This window comes from Ylistrum balloti, unplaced genomic scaffold (assembly GCF_031769215.1).
Source record: "Ylistrum balloti isolate Yb309-2 unplaced genomic scaffold, AGI_CSIRO_Ybal_v1 Utg371040, whole genome shotgun sequence".
NCBI classification, from domain to species: Eukaryota; Metazoa; Mollusca; class Bivalvia; order Pectinida; family Pectinidae; genus Ylistrum; species Ylistrum balloti.
Genome location: NW_026782576.1, coordinates 1,172,974 through 1,198,857, shown reverse-complemented (window position 1 = coordinate 1,198,857; position 25,884 = coordinate 1,172,974). Strand labels below are relative to the sequence as shown.

Here is a 25,884-nt window from a genome sequence, read left to right as displayed (position 1 = left end):
ACGTACACACGTGTAGTTAGCACCGGCAGGGACGTCCCTGGCTCCGGTGTTCACCTCAAATTAGTTCGGATCACAGGGATTCAGGGAATCCAACAACGGACCTGTAAGTGTATATCTTGGAGTACTGTACTTGGTTTACAATTCATTACTACGTACCGATAATTATATTCTGCTCTGACTATACGCTGAATCTTGTGTAAGTATGACACCTATACGGTTGCGTTAGCTGCAAAATGATTCTTTTGCTTATCCATTTAAGATGATAATGAATATGGAGGATCAGAACCAGACTGGACAACCATTGCTGGCTAAATCAGGAATTCCCTCTACAACACACGTACAAACTGATTTAGATGTAAACAACAGTAGTACTGCCCCCGAATACACCACAAGGTGGGAGATATACGTTGTGTTTGAGTAACTGTATTCTATTTATAGAATGTAATCAAAATGAATTCATGAAAGCAGGGACGTATAATATATAATAACCAGTATTATACGTCCCAGATGAAAGTAATAAAACCACCATTGAAGGTAATTTTTAAAAAATAAAAATGATATAATATCTGTAAAAAAAAAATCAGTTTTAATTTCATTTGATAATTGCATTACATTACACGTCACATCACTATTTTATTAAAATTGATTGCTTGATACTGGTTTTATCATTTTAAGATTATGGATGTAGCTTATGTGTTCGATTTTTTTTGGTAGTTTGGAAGAAATAAGTGCCATGGGAGGAAGTCAGCTGTCTTTAAATTATGCCTATAGCCGGAAATATTCAACAACATTAAAATCACTGAAGCCATTTAGACCTGCAAAGAAGTAAGTCTCCCCCACCATGTTGAATAAAATTTATTTTTGTATACAAAGTAAACAATGTTATCAGTTAATGTTAAATCTGATCTACCATTACTGTTTAGTTTAAGAATGAGAGTGTAATGTCAGCCCCATAGTATGATGAATATACTCAAACGTCTCCAAGTGTTCTATATATATATCTATATACACACCATAGGATATTGATTCTACAAATTCTTTCGTACATTAGAATGACATTAACATCGCTTATATTGTTTTTTGTGTGGCGAGAGGTCAGCAGTGTTTTTACTTTGATTTAAGTGACTAATTTATCAAAGTCTGAAATACTACTTTATACTGTGTCAATCTAGACACTCTCTTTTGTGGTACCTTTCAATACAAACAAGATGTGTTTATGAAACACTATGTTCACGATTGCAACAAAATTAAAATCACATAGATATTTTGGTACCATCAGAAAGGTCTTGTCACCACGCATGCTAAATATGGAATTCCTACCAATTACGATGCAATAGTTGTCGGCAAGGTTAGATTTGAAAACAAACAAACAAACCTACAGACAGCACATAAACAATATTCCCCTGATCGTTCGATCTGAGGGCATGAAAATAGATACAGTAGAGAAAAATAATGAACTAAACTGCATCATACAGCTAATTGTTCATCATTCACCTAGAATCAAAGTATTCAATGTGTTAATAAGACAAAAATCATTTGTTAATTATTGTCGAAACTTATATTCTGTTTGCTTCTGATGTTACAGAGACGGTAAACTACCGGTAAATAATGTGGGATTATTTTCGTATGTGACGGTATCATGGGTTTCCTCCCTTGTAATGAAAATATACAAACACAGGGGCCAGGCACTAAAGGAGGAGGATGTATGGGAGTGTTCTGACTGGGAGACCAGTAGCGTCAACACTGATAGGTAATGCATGTGCACTTCGCTAATGCAACATATTTCTGGATCACAGTCCATGGCGTTAGTTATCGGCCGAGTCTATTTTTTCACAATTAAATTGCACAAAGAACATGAAGGCCAATGAGGGAACAAAATACCTTATTATTTGAAGAATCCACTGACCGTCCATTTCACTATCCTTGAACCATCAATAATCATACCCATATAGACTTGTGCACCAATAAGATGAAAACAATTCAACAGACACTTTCACAGTTCTGTCATGTTATTATGTAAATATGGATATTTTATTGGTAACAATCTTATTCCTATTAGTATCAATAAATTCTAAACTTAAAGGAAAAAAAAATTCTAGACTAAAGCTGGTTTAGCTAATCACATTTATCAAATCTTTGTGATCACCTCTCCATTGGGCTATATCTCAAACCTTTTCTTTTGAAACTATCAGAAACGTTCTTTACTGTTTCTTTAATTGCGTACAGACTAATCTTTCTGTTGTCTATATGGACATGAAAGTCATATAGTACAACTCCTGCACATTTCATTTCACCAACAAAATATAAAATTATAACTGCTTCATATATATGTGACAGGTAATTTCATTAAAACATGCACAATTCATTTTAAATAGCAAACATTTCATTATCATTATTACAGTCAATATATTTTTCATCTGCCACAATGCAATCTTTATACCCATCCAATATTATGTTTTTAATGCTGTGCGACTGATTGAGGACATTGTGCTGTAGTTTACTCTCCGAATCCTCTATTTATTTTCAGTTTGATTTTCGATTTCACAAAATTAGAGTTATTTCACCATCAAAATCTCTTTAAAAACCAGTGAAATCCCATTCAGAAGGAAATAACGAAAAAATAAAAAAAAGTCTTGCACGTTAGACACTTCTCTGATGCAAAACCGCTTATTTTGTCCTGTTAGGACTTATCACAATCATCACTTGTACCAAAAAGCCACCAACATACACAGGACACTTACAAGCATATGTTGATGCTTTTCTATGATTTGCAATAGACTAACTACTCCTCCTCTCATGTTCATAGCACTGATTATAACCCATTTTATATTGTTTACCAAATTTTACCTAATACTCTATTATGATGAATTAGATATGATGTTTCTGACAATATGTGAAATGTTGCATAACATTAAGTAAGCACTCAAGTGGTTTTTATTTCTATTTAACAGACTAGATAAACTGTGGAAAGAAGAGGTTACGAACCATGGCCCAGAAAAGGCGTCGTTCTGGAGAACATGGCTAAGGTTTATAAGAGCACGTTTATGTTTTTCAATTTTTCATCTTCTACTGAATGCTGTCGTTACATTCTTCATGACAGTGAGTATTTAAAAAAAAAACGTAAAAATGTAAACCGTTTTGATTTTGACAAGTGTACATGTTTGCATTTTTGGCTCACATTTTACGACTACCCTTGAGCTAATGCCCCCAACCCCCTCCCCACCAGTCCGTGTTGGTGTCTCACACCCGAAATGTTTTGAAAGGCATAAGTTAATAAGAGGTCTCAATAAGATTGCTGAAATGATAATTTAATTTTCTGCGAATTTCACAATGTTCTAGAGTTCAATTTTTGTGTTGTGAGAAGTTACCCTACTCCATTTATATTTGGCATGCTTAAGCATTTGGAATTGATTGATTGCATGTGTTATCCTAAGGGTTTTATCACGGACATGGTCATCAGTTATTTGGAATCGGAGGAATCCAGTGTCGAGGTTGCATTCGCGCTCCTAGCAGGGAATTTCTTTGGCCAGCTGCTTCGAGGGACATCCTACACCTGTATGACTGTGTTTGGAGCTCATACAGGTAAAATTGATATTTCATCTTAAACACTTGATAATTTGGCATAAACTGTTTTGTTTTACATCTTCACTGAAATTATCTATCAATATAAACTCTCAATTATCCCCATATATGTGTATAGAAGATTTTTTACAGTTATACATATATATTAAATAATCGTTAATCTTGCTATTTATTAAGGTGCTTTATAACAGTTCACAAGATAGTATATTGATTCTTTATAGAGCTATTATATTTAACTCAGCATTGATAAGATGAAAAACATACATTTACAATATATATAGTATACGTTATTGTACGTTTTGCCTGATTCATTTGATCTTGATATGATATCAACAAATATTCGTACCCTTCAACAATTCGATGGCTAGTCTTCTGGCAAGCCAGCTTAACATTTATTCAAGGTGCAATATTTTTATCTCAGTTATAGAAGATATCTTATATATATTATATCAGTTATTTTATTTTGAGATAAAAGATAAATCACATATCACATAAGATAATTTATATATTGTATAAAATTTCTTATGTATCATAAGCGGTATCTTATTTAAATATATAAGATATTTTATGTATCATATGAGACATATATGTTATATGAGGCATCTCATATAGAATATAAGAAATGTTATATATATATGAGATATTTTGTATATTACCTATGAAATCTTATATGTGATACAATATATCTCGTATACTATATATGAAAACTTAAGATATCTTATATCATTTGGTGAAACACAAGATCGACAATGCACTGTGATAAATATTTAGGTGTCTTGTCATACAATCTTGACACTGTAATGTCATTCAGTGAGAATAACCTTACTGTATTGTTTATCTTACAGGTGTAAGGTTTCGTGCTGGTGTATTGGGATTGGTATATAAGAAATTTATGAAACTTCAAAGTTTATCAGGAAAAGTGTCATCTCAGGTAAATTATGACAAATAAATTAAATGGATTTCACTTGTTTCAACTTTCACAAAATCAATTATTCATGCTAATAGTTGTTTAGATATTTAACATAGTATATTGTTATGTAGAGTGCATTGTAATGATCCGACTTTGAGCGTATTCAGAGTTTTGTTTTTCACTCCTCTAATTACAGGTAATTACTGTATTTGGTGCAGATGCCCTGAGGTTACATATGAATACTATGACACTACCACTGTTATTGGCCCTTCCAGTATACATCACCATTGCTACCATCTACTCCTACTACCTTATAGGACCCTGGTGTTTCATTGCTATTGGGATCTTTTTGTTTTGTTATCAATTACAGGTAATGTTTGTGTATTGTTATAGAAAAGATAATCCTCTTTGATGAATAAAAAAAGTCAGAAGTGCTCAAACAACTGAAGCGTTAAAGTACGTGATAATGTGTGAAACCAGAATTTAGTAATTGTTTTCTGGACCATTTGACATATTCAGATTCTTAACGTAAAGAAGTACTACTTTAATTCATGAAATTTGAATTGAATTGAATATATATTAATGAAGTAAACATGATTTTGTTTCAGTCACGATTGAACTTGCTAATTTCAAAGCTTAGACGAAAAACACTAGTTTTTACAGATCAGCGGGTATGTATGCGTTTGGAGACCTTGCTAGATACATGTGTGATGTTCATGTCTCTATCGTGTGCTTGTAAACATGAATTTACAATAAAGCTTAACAAAATAAAGCAATTTAAATTTGAAATTAGATGTTCTTGAATCAAACTTGCAATACCTGAAAATGTTACCTCTCTTAGGGTTTTGTTACAGAAACAAAGGATGACCATAAGGCTATATAAGATATTTCAACAGGTAATATTAACAGCGCTTAAATAAAAAACATATGTTTTTTTTTTCAAGGACATTCTTGTGTTTTTGTTTTTTATTATCTGGTTTATATGTGTATGTATTAAGAAATATAAGAACGGTATCATTGAAAATACTTTATAATAAGTTTTGTTTATGAAATTTCTGAAATAATATTGTTGAAATGAATTTCTTATCATTTTATGTTTTCAGATACGAAAAATGAAGGAGGTGCTTTATAGTATGAAAATGATAAAAATGTATGGTTGGGAGGACTCATTTCTTGCTGTCATTAAACGTAAGTGAAATCGAATCAATATATATATATATATATATATATATATATACCTCCTAAATGATAACGTCAAATTCATTGCTAGGAACATTGATTTCACAGGAATCCTTACAAACTCTGAAAGATGTGCTATTTGTTAATTATAAATGATCCAAATTCTGTTAAAAAAATGAAATATTGAAATCATGTTACGACACAGACTTTTTCAAGTGATGATACCAAACAAGCATGGATTCAGATGTGATATTTTTAACTTCTTTAGCATATTCAACAAATCTAAATTGAAATCTGTTACATTGTTTCGAACTGCCAATCAATAAACGACAAACGAATATATGATGTTGATTTAATCTAACACCGTGCACGGCTTCTTATTACATGAGAGAGAGAATAAGAATAGAAATCATTCCTACTGATGTGGCTGATATCATCGGTTTGATGAATTAATGTCATTTTTGTAACGGTGGCTATAAAATATTGACGTTCTTTTGAAAATGATAAGATGATGGTGAAATGTTGATGAAGGTTATGTGTAGGTGACTTGAAGCTGTTGCTGCTGCTGATGATGAATAAGTGCAGTGCAATATTCTAAACTTGTAAAGGATGATGATGATGGCTTGGGAGTATGTATTTAAGACAAATGATAATGTACTTGAGAATGAATATGGTAAAATTCACAAATGAATACCTGTGAGTGTGAATGTGTGTTTGTGTATGGGAATTTCTTTTTATGTCATAGTGAGCAATTTCAAAAATAACGAAAATAAGTAAATAAATGAAAAATTAAAAAAAAAAAATAATAATGAAAAATTTAATAAATGAATAAAAAGTGTACATCACACGAGGAATAGAAACGAGTATGAGTCCCAATTTTCAAAAAGTGTAAAACTTACTATTATAAAGACCGTTTCTCAGTGTTGTTTTGGCTTTACCCAATTTGAGAAGGGCACTTATATTCACTGAACAGGAGACACTCATCACACTTCTCAGACTTGTATATTTTTGAGTGTTTCATTGTTTTGACTTGGTCATGTTTTGCATTTATTGACATTTATTTATGTAAAATACAGAATTATTTAGACTTGGATAAACGCTTATTAATTTAAAATTTTTGTTACAGGAATAAGAAATAATGAAGTACGTGTATTGATGCAAGGGGCTGTGATCAATTCCTTTGCCAACGCTATTAATCCTATAACGCCGTCACTATGTACCGTTGCCACCATTGCTGCATACATGGCATCTGGCAATGATATAACTGCGTCCAAGGTTCGTTCTTTTAATGATAAATATATTTCATTCTTTCAAACAACTACATTTCCTAATATCTTAGTGGAATAGGTATGAATGTTTTTAGTGATAAAGATATGCCATTTTATGTGAATTTTCATATAATCTCTCCAGTTCTTTTATACCATAACCCTTCTTGCCGTGCCAAGGGAATCATCTTATTTTGTTAAATATGTATTCAAGGACTTGATGTCCGTGCTCTCATTTCCACACTTACTGGAAAAATCCTGATTTCGAAAAGTACACGTTAATGGAGACTTGAATAAAGTTTGATTGCCTCAAGCATGTCTGATTATTTTGTTGTCTGGACCCTACTTCTGTGTTTAGTACACCAAATGCCTTAGATTGAATTTAACACGACTCTTGTTGTCGATTAAAAAAAGCATTCAATCTTATTCTCTTTGCAGTTTTTTTAGACTGTTTTGCCGAAGTCTTATTGATTTTAAGTTAGAATAAAGTTATGATGAATTTGGGCATGCTACTGCTTTAGAAATACTATCACAAGAAGTTACATTTTCATTGAAGGGGTGTGAACTAAGAAACATCAGTAATTAATTGATCGAATTTAAGATAATGCTTTTTATGTTAATGGGAATTACAGGTAAAGATATTTTCTGAAATGTAGCTAATGTTTTGTGTTTTTGTGAGATTTCTAGGTAAAATGTCTGTGTTGAATGTGATTTATTACCGCATCTCGTAATAATACTTGGAAAAGTGGTTTAAGTATTTTAATCCTGTCATGACATTGTAAATGTCATATGGGTCGGCATGATTTACTTTTTTTTTTCTACATTATCTATATAATGTCATTTCTAATTCAGGCATTTGCATTAGCTGCTACGATGGAATACCTCCGTTTGTTACTGTCCCATGTGCCTTTCGCTACTAGAATATATGGAGAAGCAAAAATATCTATGGAACGAATAAAGGTACGTACCGCTGTTCCATGCTGTCAAATGGACAATTTAAGACTTGTGGATCGTATAAGAAAGTTTATCCCACTGGTAATGAATGTAAATCGATCAACAAAACATTTCATAAAACTGGACAGAATACTGAACAATTCTTTTCCTTGGTAAATTTTGATTCAATTGCTGTTTCTTATAATTTTTACGGGTTTATATTTTTAGAACTGTTTGGTTTGTTGATGTTGGGTACACAACAACGTAAACGTCCTTGCTCATGGCCAAATTTGTTTTCCAAATACGAAGAATGAGAAATTTCACTTCGATCTCATTGCACCATCTATGGTAACGGTATAAAAAATGATTTGTTTTCGTATGAAAATTATGGAAGTTCAGGGGTAACGAAACATTTCTGATTTACATTACATTGAGCATGTGTATCTACATTTTACAATTTGACTTTCATACGTTTTCTCAGGAAAGATGAATATTTCTTTGTCTAAATGTACAAAGGTTTATCTCTTATAACCCACGGGTTAATAACATTGTTCTTATTTGAGAACCTAACATTACTTGCTTATTTGAATAGACAAAGATTTACACGTGTTGTCAATGAAGCAGAGGATTCTTACTCTTTCAGAACATAAGGTCTTATTTTCATAGGACTTTTCCTGGATTCTCCGTGTAAATCTTTCTTTTGTTCATATGTTTTCAATAGTTATATTGTATTTGAGTTGGATGTTTTCATGTTGGTATTTTCCTGTTGTGTTTTCAAAACGTTAGCACGAAGCTTTGAAGCAATAATCTGTTTAAACGTAAAAGATTGTTTATTTAACAATGCAAATGGAATCAATAGCACGTCCAACAGAGGCTTGATTTTCATGGAATTATTATACACAATGAAACAAGTATTTCTATGATGTGTTTGTATCAGTTTGAGATATTTTATTCTTTCAGGAATTTCTTTTAAGGAAAGAGTATACACCCCCGAATACGCAAGTGAGAGATAAAAACAATTCCATTGAAATTCAAGATGGCTTCTTCCAATGGGAAGATTTAACAGATAACTCTGATCGAAACGATAAAAAGAAAAAGAAACGAAAGAAAGAAGAGAAAGGTAAACAATATTTGTATTCTTTGCAAGCTTTATATGTTCAGCTTAATGGTTATTCGAGAATAACAACAATCATAATAATATTTGTAACTTTCTTGATTTTGGTTAGTAGTAGATGTAGTGACCTCTATTGAAAACTTAGAATTTCAATAATGACCTCTTATTTAATTGAATAATTTTATTTACATGTTTGCTTGCTATTTTAGTGTTAATACATTTGCATATACACTTTGTAAAATATCATTTTTAGAAATACATAATGTTATGATATTGTAGTTGCTTTGAATTCATCATGTGCTGAAAATACTACAACATTTAACTTGGAGGATATACAGTTAAATATTAAGAAAGTAAGTATTACCCCTTCATCTTGATATTGAATTATCAAAACAAAGTATCAGATAACTTTTCAAGAGTCAAAATATTTGATGTGGAGTTTGATAAATGATGTCTAAATTGTTATAAAGATAATAAAGGATAGGATATATAAATGATATTGATTTGATTTTGGTTGATATGATCTAAATTGTTATTTTTCGTGATGCTCAAATTTTGTGTTTTTCTAAAAAATAGCATTTGTGTTGCTGCTCGATTCGCGGTTAAATCTTATTAAAACCTCCAGTACTACAATTCATACAAGGTTTTGTCAGTTTATCATTTCGTGGACGTGTATTCTTGTGGATTAAGAGTACCAACTAAAAAAGCGAAACTTAATCCTCCACAAAAATTAGTGATTGAACAGTAACTAGTTTGTGATTGTACTAGAAAGGTTACACTGTATCGCTACAGGGACACGTGGTCGGCATTTGTGGTTCTGTAGGCAGTGGGAAATCTTCCCTGGTGTCTGCTATTCTTGGTCGTGTGAGTATATCAGAATTCCCTTCAATCTTTCAGCTTTGTAATCTACGAGATATTTACCAGCTATTGTTAAACTACATCTCATTTGATATGAAACCACAATATCATCATATATATCACAAAGTGAACACACAGAAATTATCATAACCACTTTCGATTTTTTAAAATTTAACTTAGTTCATCATTAATAAGTAACTGATGTTGATTACTGTGTGTGGTTGATGGTTATTAATTTGAAACGTTAATGGTTTTGTTTTTCCATGAATATTCCTTTTCCTTTTCACAATCAGATGCCGAAATTGACTGGTTATCTTGGTGTGTCTGGGTCGGTAGCTTACGCCGCTCAACAAGCGTGGATATTTAATGGAACTTTAAGGGAAAATATCCTATTTGGAAACGCATACAACAGTACATGGTAGAGTAATGTTAGGAGTAATATACACAGTTTTGGACAGGAAAATTAGGCTGCAGAGATATTACTCAGAAAATACGCTTGAATTAATTTTCTTATTAAGAGACGCTATTTCATGATGTGAAGAATAAAAATCACATATATGTTATCGTTTATATCGGAAACATAGCTGAATGCTGTTTCTCCGATGGACTCTTTTTGATCTCATTAATATTGAAGATGTAGAATTGACATGCTTCATTATCGTTGTAGCTTTTTGTTCGGTTATGGACTCGGACATGGATCTAATTAATAAATACTTTCTACCAGTCTCCTTAATATATTCCCAGCAGTATTTGTCTTGTTGTGGTTAAATACCCCTTGTTCTATTTGATCATACGTGACCCACTGTGAACTTTGTGTGGAAGACATTATAAAAGTCTATTGTATTGTCTATCTAAGAATATAATTCTGCACAACCATCGTTGAAATGACCTTGTTGAACATTTCATTGAAATTGTTATCAAAACTGTTTATGTCCGATCGTTTCTCAATAAAATAAGTTTTATGATTTATTAGTGCTAATGACATTAGAAATTGTGTTATTTTTGAAGGAAGTGAAACCTTACCTTTTTATATTGTGTTCAAAGGTTTGAAACAGTTATACATGCCTGCGGGTTAGAACCTGATCTCGCTTTGCTGCCAAATCGGGATATGACAGAGGTAAATGTGAAGAATATACATGTGATCCGGGTAATAGTGGATAATTGTCGGAAAAAATGAATTATTAGAGTCCGCATTGATTTTTTTTAACAAAGACATTCTTAGAGTAAACTATAGATACTGTGTTCAGATTGGTGAAAGAGGAATCAACATCAGCGGAGGACAAAAGCAGAGACTGAGTCTAGCTCGTGCTGTTTACAGTAAAAGCGACATCTATCTTCTTGATGACCCGCTGTCCGCCGTTGACGTCCACGTTGGCCGGCATTTGTTCCATGAATGCATCAAAAAAACATTACGGGGAAAAACTGTTATATTGGTCACTCATCAATTACAGGTTCGTTTTTTCTAAATTGTGTAAATCACAGGAAAGCTGCTATTCTGGCCTTGTCATTGAGCCTTTCCCTGAACACTCTTTGTGAAACATGCAATGATCAGAATAACATATTGGTCAAATTGTATGTTCTCCCTATAAATAGCAAGGTAAAAACCACCATATTAAAAACAGGCAAAGCGTTATGTATTCATAGAGCATGAAGACTGGAATCTTGCTAACCATAGATGTAAATATTGAACTTATTTTTTGCAGTAAATATCAAAGCTTGTCTTCAAAATTCAGATTCATTCCTGACTAAAAGACCTTTTTGTGTCAGTTTCTTTATATTTAAACAGAAGATTTATTTTTAATGCTGATTTATAGTATATGCGTCATTGTGACGAGATCCTGGTAATTGAGGAGGGTAAAATAGCCGAACGGGGCCAGCATGAAGATCTGATAGCACAAAATGGTTACTATGGCTCCATGATGGGTCAATTCCATGCTACAACGTCCCACAACGCAGCAACAGGTAATTATATTAGCAACAAGAAATTGCATTTGTCCAACATGTCAAAATAATCATAAACTCAAATTCAGTAAAACTAGGCAAAACATGAACAAATGAAAAATTTACACGGAACCTCCTGAAAAAGTACAAGGAAAATAAGATCAGGTGTTCAGGAAGACTAAGCATCTTCTGCTTCATTGACGACATCCGTCATGTAAAACGGCACATTCTAAAATATATACAAGGTATACAACTATAGAACCAACAGGCAGACTAACATCCCGCTATGTATTTTGTACGAAGAAATAGAATATTCCTCAATGGGATCACAATGACAACCTGCATCTTTTGAAATCGCCTCGGATGCTTGGATAATAGCATTTCTGTATATGAACAAATTGTCCTATTTTCCCCCTAATTTTGTATAACATGTAATTATCTTTTGTTCTTTTGACCGAAGTACAATGTGATAAACGCTCGTTGTAAGAATCAGGTAACTTTATAAATTTGTTAGTGATGGACATGGTTAATTACAGTTTTAAGCTGCGAAAATATTTGAAGCCAAAACGAAACAAATGCTAATACGGTTAAAAGCTTAGGAAAAAATCAATGTACAATAATGGTAATACTTGAATTTTGTTTCAGGAGATTCTTCGTCAAAAGACGGTCGAAACCAGTCATTGAGTGAATCAAAAGAGACTAAAGCACCAAACTCCGACGGAAATAAAGGTGAATAAATAAAACAACATTCTTGTGCGGATTTATTAGTTTGATACTTAACAAACATTAATGTCATGTTACTACCACTTTGGATACGAGCAGTAAACCTGACCTTGTCGAGAAATAAATAAGAGCTCAAAGTTGCTTTATTATTGCGTGTGCATCACACATACCACGGAATTAGTATTCATCACTTTCCAAATATAAATACCATTGATTATTAGCAAGTTCATTGGGAATAAGGACTTCGCATACTGATATAGATATCTCATGAACATATTTTGCTTACATATTATTTTTTACCATTACATGTGATTCAGGTATGAAAAAATCCATATCTGTTAAAAGTAGCCAGCTTTATATCACATTACAGGTGCTTGTACTCATACAGTACAGTTGCGGAAAGCACTTTAAACCAGGTGTGAAATATGTATATCAGTCTATTTCAGATTGTGATTTTTGAAAAATCATCCTTTTATTGTGTGAAAAACAAAACTCTTCATTAGATTCGGGGCGATCTTTCCCCAAATCTTTTTCAATGAAGCGATGGGGAAAATATGAATTTACGAATCTGAGACTGCACAACAACCAAAAAATATTTAAAATGCAGTATTTGAAAATGCCACGAACTTAAATTTTTAAAAACGCTCTACTTGGTAAAGAAATATAAGGGTATTGCCGTGCTTTATTTGTTGTTATTTTTTGTGTATTTTTAGGTCATCTGACCCGAAGGGTCCGATGACCTATAGTCATCATGCTTCGTCCGTCGTCGTCCGCCGTGCGCCGTGCGCCGTGCGTCGTGCGCCGTGCGCCGTCCGTAAACTTTTCATTCAAACGACTTCTTCTCAAATACTAGAAGGTCTAGGGGGCTAATACTTGGCACAGAGGATACTGGCATGGAGCTCTACCAAGTTTGTTCAAATGAATGACCTTGACCCACTTTAAAGGTCACAGGGGTCAAATATGTTAAAATCTTTAAACAACTTCTTCTCATTAACCAAAAGGCTCAGAGTGTAGATATTGGGCCTGTGACATGCTGGGATGAAGGACTACCAAGTTTGTTCAAATGAATGACCTTGACCCACTTTAAAGGTCACAGGGGTCAAATATGTTAAAATCTTTAAACAACTTCTTCTCAATAACCAAAAGGCTCAGATTGCTGATATTGTGCCTGTGGCATGCTGGGATGAAGGGCTATCAAGTTTGTTTAAATGAATGACCTTGAACAACTTTCAACGTCACAGGGGTCAAATATGTCAAAATCTTTAAATAACTTCTTCTCAAATACTAGAAGGCCTAGGGGGCTAATACTTGGCCCATAGCATGCTGGCATGGAGCCCTACAAAGTTTGTTCAAATGAATGACCTTGGCCCACTTTCAAGGTCACAGGGGTCAAATATGTTAAAATATACAAAGGACTTCATCTCAATAAGCAAAAGTCTATGAGTGCCGATATTGGGTCTGTAGCATGCTGGGAGGAAAGGCTACCAAGTTTATTCAAATGAATGACCTCAACCCACTTTCAAGGTCACAGGGGTCAAATATGTTAAAATATACAAACGACTTCTTCTCAACAAGCAAAAGTCCATGAGTGCTGATATTGGGCCTGTAAGATGCTTGGAGGAGAGGCTACCAAGTTTGTTCAAATGAATGACCTCAACCCACTTTCTAGGTTTGGCTTGCTTTTTGTCAGATGACCGTTAAGGCCCATGGGCCTCTTGTTTTGTTTTGTTTTTTTTTTTTTGTTTTTTGTTTTTTGTTTTTGTTTTTACACAAAAAATCCGTTTTTCCAATGTGTTTATTGTCGGATGCTGAAATAACTGAAAGTGATCCATCCACTCAGGATTTTAAATCTCTGATTCTTAGAAAAGGAATTGGCAATGCTTTTAACCGAATCACGACATTGACTATATCGTTACAAAATGTAGTTTGCAAGCAAACATTCTACAAAATGTCACACTAAAGCACTCCTTGTTTGTAAGTACAAGTGTTTAATAAAAGTATGCAAAATAGGCAAAAGAGATTTATTTCATACGGAATTATGTCCTACTTCTGGTCAAACATGACTATCTTATATCCTTAATGCTTACTGTGTAGTACTTATATTAGTTTCCTTTATTAGGGAAATTAAAAGATAGATATGAGAAAATAACTCTAAATACTATCTTTTTCTGTTATAACAGGTACTCTTACGGAGAAGGAAGAAGCTCATGTCGGCCGTGTGTCTGGTGAGACCTATAAGTCTTATATAAGTGCTGGCGGGGGCTTTGTATCTATGACTGCTGTTTTGTTTCTTGTCATCATTTCAGTCGCTGCGCTTGTATTTACTGACTGGTGGCTTGGCATCTGGCTTCGGGACAACGTGAGTTATCAGTATTTGTAGAATGTACCGTTTATCACTTATTTATAATTATCAAAGATCATTGATCAGGGACAATGGATGTCGATATATCACAAACAGGTACTTGAAATGAAAACACATTCAGAGAACGTAAACTCTGCTGTGTTGACATTATCGTGACTTTAAGAATAAACGTCATATTTAACTTTTGGGTTGATCAGACCTGATACGTTTAGAATATTTTTGTGACCTTACCTGCATTCAGTTATCTTTTTATAATTATGATACCTCATCTGAAATACAATTTCAGTTTTCTTATGTATTTTGATGAAATCGTGACTGGTTGAGGTACTAGTAGAGATGATTAATCGTACTGTAACGTGACAAGAACAAACATTTTAAAGCAGATTACTAGAAAAGTGCTAATGATGTGTGATCATATTTTTGCTATTTAATACCACGGTTACATCACCTATCTACAAAATAATACATCTATAACTGAAATTCTCTCGTTTATAACCATCCTACATGAAAAAAATATATTATTTACTGTAGGTGTTTATTTCTGCCGGCTGACTTCTCTTCTCAGCGGTTTAATACTTGATCGTCCCTTCAAATAGTGACACGACTGAGAATTGCAAATGACTTGCACTTGCACTGTTCTAGAGTACAACATTTACGCTGTTAGCATCACTGATAATGACGAAATAGCTGTGCGATGCAGTTTCCTTCATTATTCGCCTCCACTGTATCCGATTCTAAATTTGTATTAGAAGATGTTATTCACTTGTACGTCTTTTGTGCAATCTTTGGTTGATTTACTATTTTTGAAGTGTCTATTTTTCGCTGTTTTGAGGCATGAAATATATTTTCTAATATAGATACATTGAAAATAAAACCAAAAGAGAAAATTATAGGAAGTTTCATGCATTCTAAGTAGGACACTGCAAAAATTTAAAACATTGAAAAAGCAACATTTGTAGTTCTCCAGAATAATTTACTTCATCCCTACATGCTTAATGCATTTTTTTTCAGGATGCTTATGCTAAGTCTGTTGCGAATTACACCACCGTTAACTTTACAGCATCTCAAAACACATCAACACCTTACTCGGTAACAAACATCATTCCAACATATGCAACACAAGGTAACAGCTCCACATTGCCAGTACCACCAACAGACAGCGATGCAAGACTACAGTTCTATCTCTTCATCTATATTGGGGCGATGATCGGGGTATTGCTATTTACCATCTTTAAAGGACTTGCACAATCTTTGGTGAGTATTATCGTGCAACGAACATGTGGAACATATGTCTAGTATGAAAATAATTAATTGAAGTGTTGATAGTTTTCATTTATAAAATACACAAGAATTATTATAAACAAGAGCGGATTTCGAAGAACTCCAATGAGATTTTGATTGATCAAGAACACTTTCAAAATATTTTCCCCGAAACTTTTCTCCAAAATGCCACCTTCATTCTCTTTTTAAAGATGAATTGTGGTTAGATCTTCCGACAGAGAATCGGCAATAATTGTGTCATTCTCTTCGTGGACTTCAACAAGTTTAGCTTATTTTCTGACTCACGATCTTATGATCATTTTCATCAGACGCAAAAATACATGCAATACACAAACAGAAATGTAATATCAGGTTATCTGTTAGACCTGAATGCTAGCTCTATAGAATTAATTCAAAAGGTCCTGGTTGGCCGAGTGAATTGTTTGTTTTTGTACAATATTGATGGTTCTAATAAGAAACCTCTGTGAACCCTTCAGTTTCTGTTTGATATATATTGATGGTGTTATTACATAAGAAAATTATCCAACATGACCATCAGATATACCAACCATTTCTTTGTTTAAATACAAACAGACAAAAAACAAGACTTTAAAATAATCCTTACTTCTAACTTTTAACGTTTGACAAAATAGCATTTCAGCGATTTCACATTTCATTACACGCATGTCCTGCACACCATGCCTTCTGATGTTATTCATTGGATAATTGAAGGCTGTTTTGTTCACATTTCATGGCATTGAAAAATGAAAGTACACGTAGAATAAATAATTCTTAGTGTACTCGATAGGGTTATTAAACAATAGTGCTGGTGTTTCCTTTACTAGATGATGATGCGAGCAACTCGAGTGTTACACAACAGAGCTTTAGCGAATGTTATGAAGGCTCCAATGGCGTTTTTTGATGCAAATCCAGCCGGAAGAATTCTCAACCGATTTACCCAGGATTTAGATGAAAGTAATAGCAATTTTTCATTCACCTCACACTTACATCATGATAAGTGTTTCCTCTTTGACTGGATTGTTATTTGACTGTTACATTAAAATAATGGATACTCCAGTACAGAAAGGCATGCTGAAGAGTTAACCGACATAGATACATATCTATATTTGACACTTATGGCAACAAAGTTTGAATGTGATATGGTAACGTCTGTCAGAGGATACTTCTATTGAATGAATGATTAGCAGTTTGGAACATCGATACATTTGTTTTTATAAGAAAGTAAATCTCCTTTTACTTGTTTTTAACATCCAAAATATCGTTTACAATGACACTCTTTATCAAAGAATATTTAGAGACATCACAACCTTAATTTCTTATCTTATTTACACTTCGGCAACATTTTCATTCTTAAAATCTGTGACAATCATGACTTTATTCTGAGATGGGTTATCCTTCTTTTCTTAGTAGTTAAAAGCTTTTCCTGTTTGTGTTGTTTTTAGGCAGGTGTCGTTGTGACTTATTGAAATGTATGTTATTTAAGAAAAACTATGTTTATTCATGTCCCAGTAATTTGTGTTGTTCAACTGTATCAGTAGCTGTATGATAGACAATAGCTCTTACATATATAAGTTCATGTAAATGACTGTTTGTTCAGTTAGTACAGCAAAGTCTGTTGTTACAGCTAAGGTAGGGGTAAATTAAAGCTTATTCTAATATGTTAGTACATTTTTTTTCCTTTTAAAAATCTTTTTTTGCCTTTCTCCGAAGTTTTTGATGTTACCTTTCCTTATTCAGCATATTTACTGGTTCTGGTTTAATCCATACCTATATTAGGTGTTTTGTTATAATTGTTGTGATGCATTGATAGTATAGATATTTTTAACTGTGTATGCATACCTATATTATTCGTATATAGGTGACGTCTTCATTCCATTCTTCATCGATTTGCTGCTTCGATTGGTGGTTATGACTATCATGGCTCTTGGATCAGCCATAGCTAATTTACCATATTCCAGTATCGCAATAGTTGCAGTTGCTTTTGTATTTATTGTCTCCAAAAAAATTTCGGCTGAGTCAACCAGGCAGATGAAGCGATTTGAAAACATTGTGAAATCTCCATTAATAAACCATGTGACTGCATCCGCGCAAGGTCTCTTTACAATCGTTGCATTTAAACAACAGAAGCAGTTCATCAAAGAGTAAGTACTCATTGAATGTCGACAAATTCAAGTTGGAGAACCTATGCCCATCCCTTTGTTCCTATTAGAGTAATATGGTCTTTGTGTAGTGTGGATTTTTATCGAGTTTAATCGATATGCATCAGTACTTACAATTATAGCACTTTGTTTCGATCAATATGATCTTTTATAGAGTGAAGATTACCACTAAGGAGCCAGGCTGGTGTCCAAGGTTGGTTATCTGAGCTTCAAAAGGATAATATCATTGAAAGCACATCTTACTCCCTCACAGCGTGATACATACCGCATATTTGATAAAACATTGTACTATACTCTCGCACAGTTTTCCGGAGAAATCTGATTGTCAGAATGTATGTGAAATCACAGAATACTCCCACAAACGTGCATTACGCTGTTGTATTAACTTTCCATAGTGAAATTCCATTATAAATGGGATAGCGTATGATCTAATGTGGACCAATCAGCATCTCATGAAAAATTAAAATGTAATAATTGTCTTTATGAAGTATACATCTATGTTTGAAAATGAAATATAGTACTTATTAATGTTATTAAATATAACGTTCTCCATGTCTTATCTTCATGTGTAACAAACAGATTTTCTACATTTGTTTATATATATCACAATATCTCTGTCATTGTATAAGCAATTTTTGGAAGTAAAACAAAGACCAGGTGGTGATAGGAACATTGGTGGTGCTGAAATGAAACATTGATAAAAATGAAATACAATGTTATTATGTTTCTGATTAAGATAAATGTTAAATGCGGAAGACCCGATTTCATACTTACATAACAGTAATTCAGGTTTATGTAAGTTGTTACTTTAACATAGAAAACAGCTAAGTTAAATTTGATGATGTGTAGATTCATAGTTTTATATCAAAATGTCATAATCATGTCTGTAGATTAAAATGTTGAAAAAAAATCAGAATATATAACAATAGCTTAATCTCTCCGTTTTCAGATGTATGAAATTTACAGATGTTACGACAACGGGACTGTTCTTGTTTGAAGGAATCACAAGATGGATAGAACTGCGGCTGGATTTCGTATCCTCAATAATGATAGTAGTTGTTATGCTGACTTTAGTCTTGCTTAAGGGAACGATACCCCCTGCCTTTGCTGCCCTGTCCTATGTTCTTTGCGTCAGGGTAAGTGTATGTTATTACCTGTTTTTCATCATGGTCATCAAAGCTACTCATTTGTGCCACCTCCAGGCTACATCCCAGAATATAGTTAAATTGTGCGTCTTTCAGCTCTTCAGATCTTTTTGCATTTTATTACCTTTTTCATCTGGAATCACGTGGTATTTTCAGTTTATCTCTTCTTCTTGATAATATGTATTAAAAAATAATCTCAAGTATGTTCAGATAATGTATCAAAGCACTTAAAGTACAATGTACAATGGAAAAAATAAAGATCGAAAAAGCTGTCAAATCGCAGTTTGTTTAGGACAGATGAAATGCGGCACATCACAATATAACGGCAATGTCTTTGACTGTCAGGTTCGCTAACAGTTGTACAATTGTTTTGCTCATTTAGGTGGTGTCTTCTATGCAGTTTATAGTCAGGTTGACAAATGAAACAGAGTCCAGGTTTACCTCTATTGAACGTATACATGAATATGAGTCGGTAAGCCAATGATTCCATTGTTTTTTTAATGAATCATCCTGCATTATAGATCTTGTTATGTAATGGATCAACATAAATTTCCCCATTAAGTACAAAGCAAATTAAGTTTGATACTTTTGTTTCGAGCTTTTGCTTTCCCGAGTCTTACTTGCTACAGCGACACCATTTCCATTTAGAAAATAGAAGTAGAAGATGACTCTGCCTCGGTGAACCCGGATGCCAATTGGCCACAGGACGGACATCTTGTTTTCTCAAACGTCATGATGCGCTACCGGAAAGATATGGATCCCATTTTAAGAAACATTAGTTTCGATATCAAACCGAAACAGAAGGTCGGCATCGTAGGCAGGACAGGTGCTGGTAAGTGATTTAATTGTGATATCAAAAAATGTACTTACTTGATTTCTTAAAGTTATAGCTTGATTGCAGCGAAAAATGTATTTTCACATTAAAGATATCAAACTCTTAAGACAGTTGGTTTATGAATACATAGGAATTCACAAATTTGATAAGATGTAATATTACTACATGTCGATAATATCCATCATGTTTATTACAAATGGAATTAATTGAGTTAATGTTATTGGTTTCAATAATTTTTTCTGGGGTATCATTAGATAGATGTAGGATCTAATACCGCATTTCCCTGTCAAGTATTGAATGCTTACACGTGCGTGTCACTTTTTTAAAAAATTCTGATAACTGATTTTTCCATCAGGTGTTATATAGGTTGTGTTGATTTTATATTCATCTAATATCCAAAATTGACAAGCATGACTTAAGATTTCAAATTATATCTGATTTCAAGTCAAAATTACATGACACTGATAACACTCTGAAAATCTTATTTGTTATGAAATTATATTTATACGACACAGGTAAGTCCTCACTTGCTGCAGCACTGTTCCGTCTCTGTGATCTATCAGAGGGCTGTATATCCATAGATGGAGTGGACATCGCCCACATTCCGCATAAAATTCTCCGATCCCGTCTGTCAACGATACCTCAAGATCCTGTCCTCTTTACCGGTACACTCAGGTATGACAATTTTGTCTGACTACGACACGTGATTTATTTGACGACAGGCAACCTTCCATTTGAGGATTGGATAATATATTCTTTATAGAAAACCCGGTATATATTTTGAATAACAAAACCAGTAGGCAATCTCTTCCAATCGAGTTTAGTATTGAAGTATTAGCAATATCATTATATTAAGTTTGACTTTAATTTTAACGCGTATTAATGTTTTAATTTCCTTTAATATAGATACAACTTGGATCCATTTGACCTGTATACAGATGAGGTGATATGGGCAGCAATAGAACAAGCCCACATGAAGGAAAAGGTTGACTTTTAATACACTGCTTGTAATGTTTAGTGGGCATCAATCGGATACGCAGGCTCTTTTTTCACTTTTTCTTTACCTTTCGAAGGCGTACTTCATCGCGGAGACCATTGATTTATCCGTGTAATCTGTACATTTATATTCATTTGCAATCTTTATTTCATCATTTAAACATCTTTCGTATGCCTAGATAATTAACATAACACAAAGGTGGTTTACAAACATAATTTCATAAAAACTTTAAACAAGATATAGCATAGCAATTATCAATAAAGTCAGTTGTAGCATTTTTGTGTCAATGACTTTATGTTATACATTTTGTATAGTATCAATATTCTGTATACCATAGATCAAATCGTATTCCGAGGAACTGAAATTGAAAGTGGAAGAGAACGGGGAAAACTTTTCTGTTGGAGAAAGGCAGTTGATTTGTTTGGCGCGAGCTATCCTGCGACAAAATAAGGTGAAATATTCGGCTACACAGAGCAGGGAAATTCACATGTACTGTATTTCCTTCTTGAAAACTTGTTTCGTCGATGAATTAGGATATATTTCGATAAAAAAATCCTAAAATCATATGTCTGTACACAATATGTTCCCATAAACAGATAATTCTAATATAAGATAATACCAAAAAAAAAAAACCATCATTAATCTCTAACACAAGTAGCTTTTAAAAAAATTCTTTAAGAGAAAAAATCAGTTATTTGTATTATGATCACAACTGTGTTTTTTACATTGATGTGTATACGGATACGGTACACTCTGAGATCGCTTGGATGTTATACTAACATATCAACACTCCATGTGTTTTTGATAATTCATTCTGAAAAATTCTATTCATATGTGATTGCTGTGAGATTATGCCCATTATATATATATATATATTAAATATTAATGCTTAATTCAACATGTTGTTTGAAATTATGTTGACATATTTTACCAGACACTGTGAACTTAATCTTTATATATATATATATATATATATATATATATATATAACTCACTAGATATAGAAAGTTATGTTAATAATTAACGTTGATAACGATAACGTATCCTCTTTTTCAGATTCTTGTTCTTGACGAAGCCACGGCATCCATCGACACGTCCACGGACGCTATGATCCAGGAGACTATCCAGGACAGCTTCTCCGACTGTACGGTCTTGACAATTGCCCACAGACTTAACACTGTTTTACATTGTGACACCATTTTAATCCTGGAAGCTGGAGAAGTATGCAATTTCATGACATGATGAGGATTCATAACCTGCAAATGAATCCTTTCTCATAAAATATTGAATACCTACATTGTAAACACCAAACAAAACCCAGAATGACCAGCCTTTATCTATAATGAACAACCTATGGCAACTTATAAAATTCTATACAAAAGTGATCATTATGTCATTATTAAGTGCATGGCATAAACAGAACTCTAATATGCAGTAAGATATAATTCTTAGACTCTATTTTTCTTCTTCATATATACTAAACAAAAAAAGAAAGGTAACATTACTTTATTCTGTGATTAATTAATTAACCCCTTCATAAGTCCTTACCAATCATGTACGAATAAAGTTGATTTTATTCGACTGTAAAGGACGTTGGGGTCAATTTCAAAGGTAACACCATTAGTAACGGGTATGGCCACCGATTGCGAAGTAAACAGCATTGCAGCGTCGTCGTATGGAACTCGTAAACCGGCGGATATTTCGAGGAGAGGTGTTGTTCCATTCAGCGATCAAGGCTTGGGCCAGCTCCTGCAAGTTTGACGGCTGATTTTGACGTTCTCTCACGCGTCGCCCAAGAACGTCCCAGACATGCTCAATCGGTGACAAATCAGGTGATTTAGATGGCCAATCTAACACCTGTACGTTATTCTGCAGCAAGAAAGTTCTGCTGACGCGACTGGTGTGCGCTGGTGCGTTATCCTGTTGAAAAATGGTGCCAACGCCATGGCGTCTTTAGAATGGCAGAACCACTAGTCTTAGAATTTCGTCCCGATATCGAATGCCGGTTAAATTGCCATTTAACACAACAAGCCTGGTACGAGTCCCCCCACAAATACCACCCCAAACCATTACATTTCCGCCGCCAAAGCGGTCCCGTTCTGCGACGCAGCAGTTCGCAAAACGCTCCCCTCATCTTCTCCACACTCTGCGCCTTCCGTTACCGTGTTGCAGAAAAAACCTGGACTCATCTGAAAACAGAACATTGTTCCATTGTCGTAAGGCCCAACGACGGTGAACACGGGTCCAGTTACGCCGATTATTACGGTGACGTCGCAACAAATTGGGTCCAGTGTAGGGACGCCGCGCTTTCAATTGGTAGGCCCTCAACCTGTTGCGGACTGTTTGGGGAGACACACGACGCCCAAACAATGTCCTTGTAGTCTCTACTGCGGTTATGAATCGATTGCGCAAGTGTATCAATCGTATACGATGGTCATCCTTGGCGGTCGTTTTACGGGGTCGGCTGCTTCGGGGACGATCGGATGTTGACCCAGTTTGGTTTAAACGACTTACCAACTGGCAAATTGTCTTAACACTGCAACTAAAATGCCGTGCAACTCGACGCGAGACTCCCCAGCCTGGATCATGCCTACAGCCCTTTCTCTCTGTACTTGTGACAGCCGGGGCATAATGATAAAGTTGATAGATAGCAAGATTCGGTGATTTCTAAGTCCTAAGGATATAAGGAACAGTTGTCAATTTGAATGTTTATGAAATTCAAGCGAAGATACAAGTTAGTCGCAGAAAACCTCGTGCAGCTCTTTCGCTAATACAGACTTTCACGCTTGAATGATTTTGGTAACCCCCTTGGATTTTGTAATGTAAAACATTACCATTTTCTAATATTGCACAAACGTCATTTTGTTTTCACTCATTTATAGGTATTCGCCAAGGAAACATGTTAACCTTTCTTTTTTTGTTGAGTATATATCGTAATCCTAGTGAAAAATGTCAGTATTCATGTCCATTTTCATATAAATGATAATGTTAGTGATAAATGGGAGTATTCTCATATTGTTTTTGTTTTACATACAGGTTGTAGAGACGGGGAAGCCACAAGATTTATTATCGAATCCAGAATCCGTATTCAACAAGATGATCAGAGCACAAACAGTGAAAACACCGTCACCCTAAAACAAAATCAATACGGCTATCATTGTTGTCCTGACAGAGAGAAGTAAACTTGAAACAAACGTCGTCATCATACTATGCTACACAATCACAACAGTTAGTTGTACTCTTAAACAGTAATTCACAAGGTTGTTCATCAGACAATATTTACATATGTATTTTAAAACATTATCATTGACCTATCCAGGTCACGTGACACTGACCTCTGCAAAAAGTGTCACAAATCATACCAGATGTTTACAGAACTTCATTTCAAGAAATTGGTGCTAATAATTTTGGATATTTTTGTTTTTGGCGATTAAGATACAAATATTAAAAGTATCTCTTTCCTATATTTTTGCATATTTTGTAAAACTATACAGCTATATTCTCGTTTGATGCTCATTACATAATACCTGTTTGAATATGTCATGATGCATGGTCTGAATAGAATCACATATTGTAAATGTTTTAGAAAGTGAGTGTTTGTCCTGGTGTGTATAACCGCTTCTTGTTGATTCAAGCCTAGGTTGTGGAAGAGAACACGTTTCATTTTAAAGGCCTTAGTATATATATATTCTATTATACATTAACAAATTTACAAAATAAAATTAATGCTTTGAAAACCTGGAAATACCCGGGTTCACTGTATATTACGAGACGAGTTAACATGACATTAGATAATGCATTACTTGGATTACCTCTGCAGTTATTCTGTAATATATGTAGATTTTAAATTTATTGGTATCTTAAACACATATTATCTAATTATTCTACCAGTTGTACCAGTTGAGTCAAGTCATCTCTATGTAAATATTTCTTTTGTTCACATTGTTTCCTCATTCCATCGATTTTGTCTAGTATTTGTAGTTTAATTTTTACTCGTTGAGTCCTATTGTTGTTAATGGTGGATATCCATGACAGATTTGCTGTATATCAATCAACCGTCACTTAATAATTCATGACATGTGTAATGAACTTTCAGATTTATCAAGTCAACTTACTTTTTAATTATTATATGCTGTTAACTTTTAAAAAGCCCACTTAGTTCTTATGTTTAAACTCGTTGGATTCGCATACTTAAGTGTGTGATGATGATATAGCCTTATTTTGAGAAATGTACCATTACAGAAAAAAATGTTATCAGGTTATCTAGTTACTTATTTTTTATTCTACCAGCGTGTTGAAAATGCAAAGTTCTTTTATAGATAAAAATGCAATAAAGATACGCTGAGTTCTTAATGAGTTACACAAAGTCTGTACATATTGTTTGATTAGAACATGTTGTAGATCTTGATATTTTAGTTGTTGTTGTTGCAAATACATGTAGGCCGTGTTTAGTAAAATTGAAACTTTTTAAAGGTGCTTAGTGTTTATTTTAAAGTACCTGTCTTCTATTTTTTTAGGTGGATAGTATTAGTGAAATGTAATAAAGAGGATGTGTGTCTTTTATATTTTTTCATAATTGGAATAAATAAAACCACAAATT

At 33.7% G+C, this 25,884-nt stretch overlaps 1 protein-coding gene across 2 annotated transcripts; it reads left to right on the top strand.

Moving 5' to 3' along the window:
• The first annotated feature begins 20 nt into the window (after positions 1-20).
• LOC132560235 (ATP-binding cassette sub-family C member 5-like) lies at positions 21-25,884 on the top strand. Of its 2 annotated transcripts, XM_060224896.1 has the most exons (32): positions 21-103; positions 260-393; positions 715-825; positions 1,586-1,750; positions 2,952-3,099; positions 3,435-3,582; positions 4,428-4,513; positions 4,689-4,862; positions 5,101-5,163; positions 5,596-5,680; positions 6,798-6,946; positions 7,789-7,896; positions 8,830-8,989; positions 9,263-9,336; positions 9,776-9,847; positions 10,135-10,259; positions 10,886-10,958; positions 11,089-11,292; positions 11,656-11,803; positions 12,428-12,511; positions 14,686-14,864; positions 15,879-16,121; positions 16,973-17,102; positions 18,007-18,289; positions 19,257-19,443; positions 19,835-19,924; positions 20,101-20,284; positions 20,803-20,962; positions 21,194-21,272; positions 21,622-21,735; positions 22,341-22,505; positions 24,321-25,884. In XM_060224896.1, the coding sequence occupies exons 2-32, from the start codon at positions 260-262 to the stop codon at positions 24,417-24,419; spliced, it is 4,224 nt and encodes a 1,407-aa protein (XP_060080879.1). In that variant the 5' UTR covers positions 21-103; the 3' UTR covers positions 24,420-25,884. The 2 variants fall into 2 exon arrangements, with proteins under 2 accessions (XP_060080879.1, XP_060080880.1); XM_060224897.1 differs by lacking the exons at positions 21-103; positions 260-393; positions 715-825; ... (1 more) ...; positions 2,952-3,099; positions 3,435-3,582 and having other exon boundaries at positions 4,472-4,513; positions 4,711-4,862.

Coding starts and splice junctions, on each gene's coding strand:
- LOC132560235 (XM_060224896.1), top strand. CDS start 260: ATGATAATGAATATGGAGGATCAGAACCAGACTGGACAACCATTGCTG. Junction 9,337..9,775: donor TACAGTTAAATATTAAGAAA/GTAAGTATTACC, acceptor GTATCGCTACAG/GGACACGTGGTCGGCATTTG. Junction 19,925..20,100: donor GTATACATGAATATGAGTCG/GTAAGCCAATGA, acceptor ATTTCCATTTAG/AAAATAGAAGTAGAAGATGA.